This window comes from Lobosporangium transversale (genome assembly GCF_002105155.1).
Source record: "Lobosporangium transversale strain NRRL 3116 chromosome Unknown BCR41scaffold_3, whole genome shotgun sequence".
NCBI classification, from domain to species: domain Eukaryota; kingdom Fungi; phylum Mortierellomycota; class Mortierellomycetes; order Mortierellales; family Mortierellaceae; genus Lobosporangium; species Lobosporangium transversale.
The window spans coordinates 1,004,215-1,015,628 of record NW_019028981.1 but is presented as its reverse complement, the minus strand read 5'-3'; the positions used below and the strand labels follow the sequence as shown (position 1 = coordinate 1,015,628).

At 41.0% G+C, this 11,414-nt stretch overlaps 4 protein-coding genes across 4 annotated transcripts; 2 read left to right on the top strand and 2 right to left on the bottom strand.

The window, feature by feature from the left end:
• Positions 1 to 59: 59 nt before the first annotated feature.
• BCR41DRAFT_409810 (hypothetical protein) lies at positions 60 to 1,993 on the top strand. The gene is made up of 6 exons (XM_022029418.1): positions 60 to 260; positions 374 to 605; positions 732 to 982; positions 1,080 to 1,349; positions 1,493 to 1,611; positions 1,714 to 1,993. The coding sequence occupies exons 1-6, from the start codon at positions 132 to 134 to the stop codon at positions 1,976 to 1,978; spliced, it is 1,266 nt and encodes a 421-aa protein (XP_021885554.1). The 5' UTR covers positions 60 to 131; the 3' UTR covers positions 1,979 to 1,993.
• Positions 1,994 to 2,045: 52 nt separating this feature from the next.
• On the bottom strand, positions 2,046 to 6,476 carry BCR41DRAFT_331566 (hypothetical protein). Its single transcript, XM_022021804.1, has 4 exons — positions 5,687 to 6,476; positions 5,345 to 5,430; positions 2,919 to 5,207; positions 2,046 to 2,784 (listed from the first exon to the last, which is right to left on the bottom strand). The coding sequence occupies exons 1-4, from the start codon at positions 6,210 to 6,212 to the stop codon at positions 2,281 to 2,283; spliced, it is 3,405 nt and encodes a 1,134-aa protein (XP_021885553.1). The 5' UTR covers positions 6,213 to 6,476; the 3' UTR covers positions 2,046 to 2,280.
• A 489-nt stretch (positions 6,477 to 6,965) lies between these two features.
• Positions 6,966 to 9,392, top strand: BCR41DRAFT_346100 (ribonuclease P 40kDa subunit-domain-containing protein). Its single transcript, XM_022022821.1, has 8 exons — positions 6,966 to 7,145; positions 7,291 to 7,435; positions 7,534 to 7,599; positions 7,809 to 7,901; positions 8,061 to 8,189; positions 8,346 to 8,544; positions 8,671 to 8,829; positions 8,936 to 9,392. The coding sequence occupies exons 1-8, from the start codon at positions 7,023 to 7,025 to the stop codon at positions 9,180 to 9,182; spliced, it is 1,161 nt and encodes a 386-aa protein (XP_021885552.1). The 5' UTR covers positions 6,966 to 7,022; the 3' UTR covers positions 9,183 to 9,392.
• On the bottom strand, positions 9,243 to 11,194 carry BCR41DRAFT_346098 (hypothetical protein). The gene is made up of 4 exons (XM_022022820.1): positions 10,772 to 11,194; positions 10,395 to 10,563; positions 9,585 to 10,194; positions 9,243 to 9,410 (listed from the first exon to the last, which is right to left on the bottom strand). Exons 1-4 carry the CDS (start codon positions 10,899 to 10,901, stop codon positions 9,357 to 9,359), a joined length of 963 nt encoding a protein of 320 aa, XP_021885551.1. The 5' UTR covers positions 10,902 to 11,194; the 3' UTR covers positions 9,243 to 9,356.
• Between the last annotated feature and the right edge of the window lie 220 nt (positions 11,195 to 11,414).

Below are 11,414 nucleotides of genomic sequence, written 5' to 3'. Positions count from 1 at the left end.
GTTAAATTTTCGACTGATTCCTTACTTTATTTATTTTATTTTATATTTTTTTAGACTACATTAACCAAGAGGCGCGGTTAATCAAATATACAGAATTCTACAACGAGTCCTTGAACCGGTTCATTGATTTCATGGACGATTTTAAGCGGTTCCGTGAACAGGACTTTGCGCTCTGTAACTTTCCATTTGTATTGACTGTCACCACTAAGGCCAACATTTTAAAGCTCGAATCTTCCGTTCTGATGCGCGAGAAGCTACAAGTAACATCTGGTTTCTCCTTTGGGGTTTGGGATGATCTGAATGGTAATCAATTTGTATTCTAATTTTTTTTTTTTTTTTTTTTTTTTTTTTTAAAAAAAAAAAAAAAACATAGCTCGCATTCTTTCGTGCACTCTTTGCGGGCGTAAATCCACCTTACCTACTGCTGACTATCCGGAGAGATCATATTATTGAAGATGCGCTTGTACAACTTCAGAATAAGTCTCATGAAGATCTCAAGAAACAGCTAAAAGTCAAGTTCGTCAATGAAGAGGGTATTGATGAGGGTGGTGTCCAAAAGGAGTTTTTCCAGTTGGCGATGCGTGAACTTATTGACCCCAAATACGGTATAGTTTTTTTTTTTTTTTTTTTTTTTTTTTTTTTTTGGCTTTACAACCCTTTCAATATGTTTTGATTTACATCCAGCTAGCTTTTTTAACGTGGATGGGTTTCATATATATATATTTTCGTAGGGATGTTTACGACAAACGAAGAATCCCGTCTTTGTTGGTTTGCACAGAGTCCATTAAACGATGAGTTGGCTCTGGATGAATACAACATGATCGGTAGACTGATCGGTCTCGCCATCTATAATGGTATTATCTTGGATATTCATTTCCCTTTGGCTCTCTATAAGAAATTAGCCATTGCTGCAGAGACACATAGTGATGTGCAAAAATTGGATGAGTCGTGGGATCTAGATGATTTAGCTGAGATTGATCCAGTAACGTACCCTTTTTGTTGATATGCCCCCACGGCTGGCCCTCCTTAAAATGTACAAAGTTTAATCATACTTACTTTTTTACATGTATTTAAAATAGACGCTTGCCAAGGGGTTGAGGCAGTTAGAGACATTTGAGGGAGATGTTGGGGAAGCATATGATCGAACGTTCCAGATCGAGTACGAATCTTTAGGCCAAACATTCCAACATGATCTTGTACCGAACGGAGCGTCCATCCCGTTGACCAACCATAACCGTTCTGATTTTATCAAGGAATACCTCAAATTTTATTTCACAACATCTATTGCCAAACAGTTCAACGCGTTTAGTAAAGGGTTTCATCATGTCACCTTGGGTAGCGCAATTCAGGTATACACTTATACGGAAGGAAAAAAAAAAAAAAAGAGTAATTTCCAGTCTTTGAATACTGTCCGCAGTAAGAAAACCTTAACAACAATCCTTACTTACTGTTTCTTTACTCGGCTGGGATTTGGACCTTTTTATCCGAATAGCTTTTCAGACCTGAGGAAGTTGAGCAGTTAATCTGTGGCTCTCCGGATCTGGACTTTCAGGCTTTGGAGAAGATCACACAGTATGAGGGCGGGTTTCACGCCAAGTCAAGGATCATCCGGTAAGGTAAAAAAAAAAAAAAAAAAAAAAAAAAACTGCCTCTCGTTGATTTTTCAAAGGTTTTCCTAATTTGTTTTTACTGTGTGCTTGTACGAAACCATAGTTGGTTCTGGGAAACAGTTCACGCATATGATGAAAAAGACAAGAAGCGACTGCTGTTCTTTGCAACAGGATCTGACCGCGTGCCGATTGGCGGTCTTGGTCACTTGTCCTTTACTATTTCTAAGAATGGGCCAGATTCAATGCGACTACCAACTTCTCATACCTGCTATAATACCCTCATGCTATGTGCTTATTCCTCCAAAGAACGATTACAAGAACGACTTATGACAGCCATTGGAAACGCAGAAGGGTTTGGTCTCATGTAAAGAAATATTCAATGCAAATATATTAAAAAAAAAAAAAAAAAAAAAAAAAAAAAAAAAACATTTAAATGGTGCTATAATATCGACACAACATTGTTTTCAAGTATATAATATTATGACAATGTATCTATGTTGTAATAAGAGTTAATAACAGGAACAAATACAATGGAGGAAGACAGTAATAAAATAAAATGTGGACTAGCGGAACAACGGTAAACAAGGGTTGAAGAGGTGTATGTGTAAGAAGACGATAGTGATAATGGGAGAATGAAAAAAGGCAAAATATCTGCTCCAAGGGTAGGGATCTAGTGTGCTGTCGCTGGTGGTGAAATGGCTCGACCAAAAGTGGTTCTTGCTGACATTTTAGTCGCCACAGATATCACTGTTCCTTCCTCCTCATCTTCTAGTTCTTGCTTATCGCCTGCTATGACCCCACCATCAGATCCTCCTACTCCGCTTGTCTTTGAATCCATAGTCGCCACAGATCCTCCCGGCATAGCGCCATTCTTTATAGGCTGCTGCTGTTGTTGTTGTGTCTCCTCCTCCTCCTCTTCTTCCTCTTCCTCTCCGTCACCTCCTTCCTCACCCTCACCAGCTGCCTCTAGTTCATATGTCCGCTTGAGCAACGTAGCCATCACGGATGTATCACAAGCCAAATCCAGGAATGGATGCGCGAGCAGTTCCTTAGCAGTAGGTCGCTTCTCACTCTCTCCTGTTGTGCATTCCTCCACAAATGTGATGCATCGCATTGATGCGAGACCACCATCTTTAACTCTGGGGAGGTCACCACTTGCAATTAAGAACATCGCCTAAGGTTAAAATCGAAAATAAAAGCGCAAGTAAAAGTACAAATAAAATTAGTAATACAATTCATATTGCTTTGTATCATTTGATAAAGAGAGGTCAAGTAAACAAAAAAAAAAAAAAAAAAAAAAAAAAGTACCCGTAATGGAGGCTCGTTAAGGTAAGGTGGCTCTCCTTCCAACATTTCACGCATAACAACGCCCAAACTCCAGACATCAACCGGTGTGCCATAATTCCAGCCTTGAATGACCTCTGGGGCCATCCAGTAAGGTGTACCCACAACTGAATTCCGTCTCGGTTGTTCCTTCGTCAGTTGTACAGAGTGTCCAAAATCTGCAAGCTTTACTCTGCCCTGATTATCCAGTAGAATGTTGTCACTTCGAATATCACGATGAATACGCCCATGCTGATGCAGATACGCAACTGCTTCGAGTATATCTTTGGCTACGCGTGCCATATGGCATTCCTGCAAAAGTCCTTGATCTGGGTTTCGTTGTCCTTGATATGGATTGATTGCAATCACATCAGCGAGTGAAATATCCATACGCTCCATAACCATCCAGAGTTCTGTTGGAGTCAAATGACAATCCTTAAATGCCACAACATTAGGGCTTTGACTGGCCTTCATCAACTCGAGTTCGTTGCGGATGGTCTTCATTTTGGCAGCTACGGTCTTGGCAATCATCTTGATGGCAACTAAATTGCCAGTTGCATTCTCAGTTGCTGAAAACAAAAACCCTGATTCTCCTTCCGCAATTTTAACAATATCAGAGTACAAAGCTGACGCATCCTTGGGTCGTGGACGGCTCAACAGATGCTGAAGACCATACTCTGTGAGGAATGCCAGATCATCCTTATCTTCTTTTGCAATATCATACTTTGGGGTAGCAGCAGTAGTTGATTTTTTACAAAGATTAGCCTCGGAGCCTTTTGAGCGGTCCAATGAGGGCGAGGCGGCGTTGCTAGTATTGCTTCCACTAGCACTACTGCCTCCTGAATAATTTGTGCCTGATTTGCTTCCTGCCTGCACTCCGGGGCCTAGGGGTGATGCTCCAGCAGATTCCATAGCATACTTGCGCAATAGATCGTCCGAAAGCGTTGGCATCAAATTTTGATGCTGCTCTGCTTCTTCAGGTGAAAATGGTTCCTTGTTCGGATCCAGTATTGATCCATCTGTTCTGCGTTCGCCATTTTCCAAGGCTGAATCGCTCGGTGTAGGGATATTGACGTACATACTTTTGACAGATTTTCTTCGTAGATGTTGCGCATTATTCAATGAAATAGGTTGGGAGGTTGGAGTGGTATTGGATGTACTAGCGCCCGAAGTGGGAGATGATGAGGCAGATGCAGATGAGGGAGCGTGCTGTGGTTGTTGTCGTGCTTTGGGGTCTTGTACATTGCTGCTATTGCTGTTACTGGTTGCTGTAGAGGCGGCACTGTTGCTTTTATTGGTTTGTGAACGTTCCTTAAAATAGGATGAGATTGGTAATGGATTAGAGTCAGTTGGTAAGCGTGGAGCAGGTCGTGCTGGTAGTCCTGAAGCTGGTAGAGGTGAGGCTGGGGTCGATCCAGATCCAGATATATTCGTAGCGGGCGATAAAGGTCCTGGACTCGCCCCCGATGCTTCTGTGGGTATATTTTCACCAGTTTTTGCTGTAGTGGCATTATGAGCGCTACCATTCATTTGATGTGTCCTTACGGTGGATGCTGGGTTTCGTCTTGTATCTAGTGGATCGGTGGTGTTTGATAGTTGTTGTACTGCGGATGAATTCTGATATTTCGGTGTCGTGGATGCTGAGTCGGCGGTTCGTGAGGTAGATGATGCAGCTGATTCCTCGCTTGCACGGGACATTGGCCGCCAGCTCTGACGTATATCTGCTGCAGTCGTCCCTGCGGAGTAATTGCGGGTGCGAGCGGCATATTCCTGATAATGTTCGCCATGTTCCCTGACAGGCCCCATTGGGTAATTGGTGAATGGTTTGGATGCAGATCCCACGACAGTTTTTGAGTCCCAGCCATCACTATTTGTTCGCGAGGCCGGAAGAGGTCGACTCGCCTGGGATTGCTGCTTAGAGGATTGAGGGGATTCTGGTTGGGAGGGTAGGCCACGAATGGGTGGATTGAGGCTAGAGGTTCGTCTTGGGTTGGGATTAATGGTCAGATCAGGTTTTTGCTTTAGAGGTTTTGATGTTGGTGTTGTTGAATTTGAGTTGACAGCGGTTGAAAGAGCGTGAGGAGATCGTGAAGGTACAGATAAATTGTTCTGAAACGGCTTTGGAGGAGGAGGCGGTGGCCGAGAAGGAGGTGGGAGTTCCAGATCGTTGAGCTGCAACTGCATGAGTTTACGAAGTGCCTGCGGATGTTGTTTGATATCCTGTTCGCTAATCCCTTGTGATTCCAAGACTGTTTTCCACTCGTTCGGAAGCCCCTACATCAGAGAACAAAAGGAAAAGCGAAGAAGAGAAAGAGAGTCAATACGAAAGGTAGTTTAGGCTTTGTTAACATAGACAGGGGATGAAAGAAAGGGATGAAAATGTATATTGGAGTATAGTATATTCTCTTTACCTTCAGTCCTACTTTGCCATTCTCCGAGATGTCAATGTCAACGTGAGCTTTATGTTGGACGTTGTATGGCCATCCAATCCTGCTCTCTGTTGTTAAAGATGATGATGATATATATATAAAATAGAGAGAAGAAGAGAGACGAAAAAAAAAAAAAAAAGGACAAGTAAAGAAAACAAACAAACAAACAAACAAAAAAAAAAAAAAAAAAAAAAAAAATGGATATATTGGAAACGGGAGTAAAAAGCAGAAAGAGAGAGAGAGAGAGAGTTAATAATTTTTTTTTTTTTTTTTTTTTTGTATGGATCGATTGATTTTAGGATAGAAGCAAAAAAGGGTCATTACCTTCGGTCGGGTTTGGCTGGCGGGTAGTGGGGACTAGATGTGGACTGATACAGGTGGTGTCAAGGGGATCATCAGTTGGAACCTCGTTCTGCCATACATCGGGAATGCCCATAAACTTGCGTCGCTCAGGATTGTATTCGACATGGATACCATGTTCCACATCTGTGGGCTTGCCAATGCTGACAATCTTTTTGGCATAGTTCTTGCGACTAGGAGACCATTGAGAGAGACTGGAGCTAGATTGATTAGTGTGTAAATAGGCGGGACTCTTGGGGGCAGGTGGAGCAGGTGCACTGCTGGCGAAGGAGGTCGTAGAGTGGTTCTTGTTGACTGTTAGGGACGAGGCTCTTCCACGAGGATATCCGGTGTAATGTCCAGTGGTTGAGCTGCTGGGGGATGATCGTTGGTTAGAGTGATGATGTGAATGAGAAGAGTGTTGTGGGCTGCTGGGTAGGTACCAATCCTCTGGACGGGAGCCAAAGTCGCGATGCATGCGCTGGTGCTCCGAGGAAGGTTTTTGGCCCATGGTAGATGGCGTATTTGTTGACGGATAAATATGGATAGAGAATAGAAATTAATTAATTTCTTTTGTACAGTATGAATGAGAAGAGGCAGATTAGTAAATGATGAAATGAAGCAAAGACAATGAATTGGACGAGGTTTAAATTAAGGATAGGGAGAGAGAGAAAGAGGGAAAGAGAGAGAGAGAGAGAGAGAGAGAGAGAGAGCGAGAGAGAGAGAGAGAAAGTGAGAGGGTGAAGGAGAGAAGGAGTGAAGGAGTGAAGGAGAAGGAAGGGAAGGAAGGAAGGGAAGGAAGGGGGGGAAGTGATGACAGTGATGACAAGTTGATGAGAGACATTTTTAAAAAAAAAAAAAGCTCAAATGGATTTCAAACGAATACAAAAACAGATAGACATCCAACCCCAGTTCACAACCCTATTTAAACTCGTTAAAACGTGTGCAATGACATCGTACAGAAGAGTATCAGCTATTGGAAAGAGCACTCGACAACAAAGGCAGTAGTCCTTCGCAGTCGCATTTAGTCGCTAGCCGTACTCGGAACAGGACCAGCACCAACAGCACCAACAGCACCAACAGCAACAGTAACAGCAACAGCATTCAGTAATTAGCAAGCAAGTCAACAACAGTACCTTTGCCTTTTGCTCCACCTTACTTTGACATTTCATTTGTGCCCATGGGTTCATGAAATTTGTATCCTTCAAATACAGACGATGTGGCTGCAATTGGTTCCCTCTTGTCTTTTTTTTTTTTTTTTTTTTTTTTTTTTAAAAATATCTTTTACAGGTCTACTGTCAACATCAGCAACAGACACACAATGTCAACATTCTTTCCAGAAGCAGACCCGCCAAAGGCATATTCGTACATGACTCATTATTCTTTCAATTCACCAAAGAAACTACATGCCACCGGAATACTATCGCACCCTTTTAACCAAAAAGTAAATACAAAAGGGCTACAAAAACAGATCAGTTAATCATAATCATAATAATAATCATAATAATCATAATAATCATAATAATCATAATAATAATAATAGTAATCATAATATTAATTTACTTTATTACTTTCCAACTTTCTAACAGATCCAAGTTTTTCTTCCCACAGCATCTTCTCCAGCCATCACATCCCAATTGATACAGACGCTACAAAAGGACACATACTACTATCATGCACATCTCCCGCTCTCGCTTTTCCTCTCTTCAAATTTCATGCAATTCATCCGCAATGGTAAATGCCGTACAAATAACCTTCTTTCTTTCATATATCCTTGCTTCTTTTTAAAGAACGATACAAACTTTACATTTTTTTTTCTTTTTTTTTTTTAGGACTGATTGCACTTTCTGTCCAAGGAGGAATCGATACTCATGATGTGATCTGTATCGATGGCAAGGGTAAATAGCAAACGAATTAGAGATACGCGAAAACAATTTTCCTTGTGGTAGATTTTTGTCCCTTCCTTACCTAAACCTTGCTTTACCTTGCCTTGCCTTGCCTTGCCTTGCCTTACCTTGCCTTACCTTGCCTTACCTTACTTTACCTTCTCCACCTTATCTTATCTTATCTATTTTTTTTTTTTTTTTTTTTTTTTTTTTCCATTCAGGCAGGATGATCCTCTCACTCACAAAGGACACGTACGAACAACTTGGACTCACCGGTGTACCTTCAAAATTTCATCCGAACCGTCATCGCTATGGTATACAATACAGAGTGTTATATCCTTTCCAATTCAACCTTTTTAAATGTTTAACACCATCCTTGCACTGACTCATTCCCCTATTTAGTCAAGTTACTAAAATCATTCTTCCATTGCCTTCCCTGCAACTCTTTCAATTTCAACCTGAATACGTTACAGTCGTTGAAATTGATATGCTTTCACCAGCTATGGTTCCAGGAAAGCGAGGCTTTGATCGGATCAAATGGTGTTTTGAAAACACTCTTGTCACTGTCTTCCCTATGGTCTTGGCTAGCGTAGACGGACATGGTAAGACATGCATGAGAAATATACATGAATGTTTTTTTTTTTTTTTTTTTCTTATTTTTATCATATTCGACTGACCTGTTTTCCCCTTTTTTTTTTTTTTTTTTTTTTTTTTTTTTTTTTTTTCTTTTTCTTAAATCCTCATGTTCTCCATAAAAGGAGTTTCCCTGCCGCTCGAATTTCCGGATACTGTCAAAGCAATAAAAATGGGATTCAAAATCCAATGTACCTCTCTCAACAACATAATCATCCCAGATACCCGGACCATCCGCACCATTGGTAAAAACAATCTTCGCTGGCGATTAAACGTGTCCGGGCTATTTGAATGGATCGGCATGGCTTCCATACAGTCAGATCGGTAAATCATCATCAGTATCTGGTCCTTAGTCAAAAATGAGAGGAAAAAAAAAAAAAAAAAAAAAAAAAAAAGCTATCCTTCTACATGATTTTTAAACAAGTTATATCTGATCTTCTTTATCGATAGTATCGTCCAAGGTGACAAAATCGACCCTTACCTCTGCGTCTACTCTAATCCTCCTCAGGCAAACGCAAATGAAACACCGATAGCATCCAGAGCTTGTTTGATTGAAATCACAGGCTTGATCCCAGCTCCATCTGTCCTTCATATATTTGAATTGCTTCGGTAAAGATGAATTTTTTTATATATGCAACTTGTAAACGATAGTTTGTTGCTTTATTGTTTATGTGTTACCTCATTAAGCTTGTTTTAATAAAATGATTTTTGTTAGGTCCGTGCTTAATGAAAGCAGCCCGGATCCAGAACTAATGCCAGAGTGGGCCAACTTCACAGTCTGGGGATTTCAGGACTCGCCCATCTCGTGGCGAGGTAAGGAACATGGACATCTGATCAGCGGCGAGAATATGTATTCCTTTTTCCTTTGGTCTTCAAATATCTCACCTCAAGGCAAAGAGCATCCAGACACCGGCGTATATGTCATGTTCGAGAATGTGGCTGCCCATGACCTACACTCATAGTTCTGCATTGAGAACGAGAACAAGAAATTGAAAACCTTAGCATAGACCAATTATAGAAATGCATGTATATATTTATTAAGATAGATGGCGGATAAAATAATATCAGAGAGGAAGTATTCCAAATCGCCATTATCAATATTTCGATACTTAAAAAAACATAACCCCCCTCCCTCTTTATGGGTTCGCCTCAGTCACTACCCATTGGCCAGCTGCGTCTACAGTGTAGATCTAATTGGATAAAATCCAGCAAATTAAGAAACATTAGCCATTGTACAAGTAAGGTCGAAAAGAAAAAAGAACCATGCGCAACGGACCGCAAAAAGAAAAAAAAAAAAGAAAAGAAAAGAAAAGAACTTAAATAACAATAATAAACAATTGCAAGTCAACAAGGTTAAAACTTACAGTTCTCTTGGGTGGAAGAGGCGACGACTCAAAATGAACAATGTCCAAGGGCTTGAATAGTAGCAGGCAGAAATTATCCAAGGCAATATCATGTAGAATTTTGGCAGGGTTGTCGTTTCGAATCTTGGCCGAGATAGGCGACAAAGGTGCTGGTGCCTCATCTGTTGTTGGTGATGTTGCACCGCCTGCAAAAGAATTCCAGCGTGAACGGAACGATGTGACGGAAGAAGGTGACGAAGGAGATGACATGGGATAAGGTGTGCCATCCTGTGACATTAAACTATCCCGATTATTGTTCCTGCCAACCGCCTCCTGTTGTGTCAAGTCCTCCATCGCTAGACATTGGAACGAAGTACTAGGTGCCTTGGGTGTGCTGCCTGACATTGGCCAAGTGTATGATGCCCTGATCTTGGGTGGTAGTTTGCGCCACTGTTCCACACGTTTGGCCTCCCAGAATTGGTTGGAAACCTGGCGCTGTGTAGCCAAATCCTCAGCCGTGCCACTGATATGAGGAAGTACGGGCGGCGAATAACGAGTAACTTGGCGGGGTGCGGAGCAGATGTAAAATTTGCCAGTCAAATGAAAGTACTCGCGCGACTTGGGCATCTGCCTGTGAATCCGTTTTTATTATTGAAAATACATGCAATGTCATGAAGAGATTTTTTTTGTCAGTCTTGAGTGATTTCACATGTTTCCGCAAACAGTTGATACAACGTAAAAGATTTTTTTTTTTTTTTTTTTTGACGTGCAAACTTATTTTTTTGAGCACGAAAACATCTTCTGGAGACAGGGAGTTAATGAAGGACGTACCATGCAAGTTGTCCAACTTGGTTGCTCTGAATGGTTGAGAGCAGATTTTGGTCAGTGATGGACATCTGAAACATTACGTATCGCCCATCTTCCTGCAAGAAATCCAGAAACTGTACTGCCAGCAGGGTTACTGCGCCAAGTCGCGTCTTGGACGCGAGATGGAGGTAAACTATGCAAAGTTGTAGCCGGTAACGTTAATGAAAGTTATAGTTGTGGTTGTAATAAGTGCAAGTCATTCATGTCCAACAAGCATAACAAAGAGCCAAAGCAAGATAGTAAGTATCGATAGTTCACTTTTGATTAACGGGTCGGGTCCTATATTGCTCATGTTTATTTGACTTTTTTTTCTTTTTTTTTTTTTTTTTTTTTTTTCTTACCAGGGTCCTCACTACGACCATAGTTTGTCTTATATGACTTTTGCAAAACCTGAGTCCAAGCAGGCCAGCCATCAGGACCAAGCAAGTTTAATTCCGAGAGTGATCTCTCCACAGCCCGAGGTGTAGTCATTGTTGTAGGATGTTAAAAGTAAAAAAAATTGTAGAATAAAAGAGGAATGGAGAGTTCCTGTGAGTAGGGTAGAAGCCGTTGCCGTTAGTTGGTTGTTGGACCTCCTGAGAGTTTCTTTTCTTTTCCACTTGTTTCGCCTCACAATCAATACGTCTTTTATGACAGAATCAGATGCAGCGTGTTGTCAATGAGCAAAGTGACAGTAGGATGCAATAAAATGGGTAATCAAATAAAAAAAATAAAAAAAAATAAAAATAAATAATAAAAGATGGTATATAAAAAAGAGAGAAAAGAAAAGAAAAGAAAAAAGAAAAGCAAAAGACAAGATAATTTAATTGCTTGCTTGCTTTTGCTCCTCATCAAATTAGCGTGCCATTTAGCCTCATTTTTCCACAAGATAATAAGCCAATAAAACAACAAACAAGAAAACGAGCTGGGCTTCATTTTCCCGCAATTACATGTATTACCAGTATTACATCAACACATGGTCTGTACACAATCAACAATCTCCGT

Coding starts and splice junctions, on each gene's coding strand:
- BCR41DRAFT_409810 (XM_022029418.1), top strand. CDS start 132: ATGGACGATTTTAAGCGGTTCCGTGAACAGGACTTTGCGCTCTGTAAC. Junction 261..373: donor TGATGCGCGAGAAGCTACAA/GTAACATCTGGT, acceptor AAAAAAACATAG/CTCGCATTCTTTCGTGCACT. Junction 1,612..1,713: donor GCCAAGTCAAGGATCATCCG/GTAAGGTAAAAA, acceptor ACGAAACCATAG/TTGGTTCTGGGAAACAGTTC.
- BCR41DRAFT_331566 (XM_022021804.1), bottom strand. CDS start 6,212: ATGGGCCAAAAACCTTCCTCGGAGCACCAGCGCATGCATCGCGACTTT. Junction 5,208..5,344: donor ATGGCAAAGTAGGACTGAAG/GTAAAGAGAATA, acceptor TCTCTGATGTAG/GGGCTTCCGAACGAGTGGAA. Junction 2,785..2,918: donor TTAACGAGCCTCCATTACGG/GTACTTTTTTTT, acceptor TTTTAACCTTAG/GCGATGTTCTTAATTGCAAG.
- BCR41DRAFT_346098 (XM_022022820.1), bottom strand. CDS start 10,901: ATGACTACACCTCGGGCTGTGGAGAGATCACTCTCGGAATTAAACTTG. Junction 10,564..10,771: donor TGGTCGTAGTGAGGACCCTG/GTAAGAAAAAAA, acceptor AACTTTGCATAG/TTTACCTCCATCTCGCGTCC. Junction 10,195..10,394: donor CAAGTTGGACAACTTGCATG/GTACGTCCTTCA, acceptor ACGGATTCACAG/GCAGATGCCCAAGTCGCGCG.
- BCR41DRAFT_346100 (XM_022022821.1), top strand. CDS start 7,023: ATGTCAACATTCTTTCCAGAAGCAGACCCGCCAAAGGCATATTCGTAC. Junction 7,146..7,290: donor CGCACCCTTTTAACCAAAAA/GTAAATACAAAA, acceptor ACTTTCTAACAG/ATCCAAGTTTTTCTTCCCAC. Junction 8,830..8,935: donor CATATATTTGAATTGCTTCG/GTAAAGATGAAT, acceptor GATTTTTGTTAG/GTCCGTGCTTAATGAAAGCA.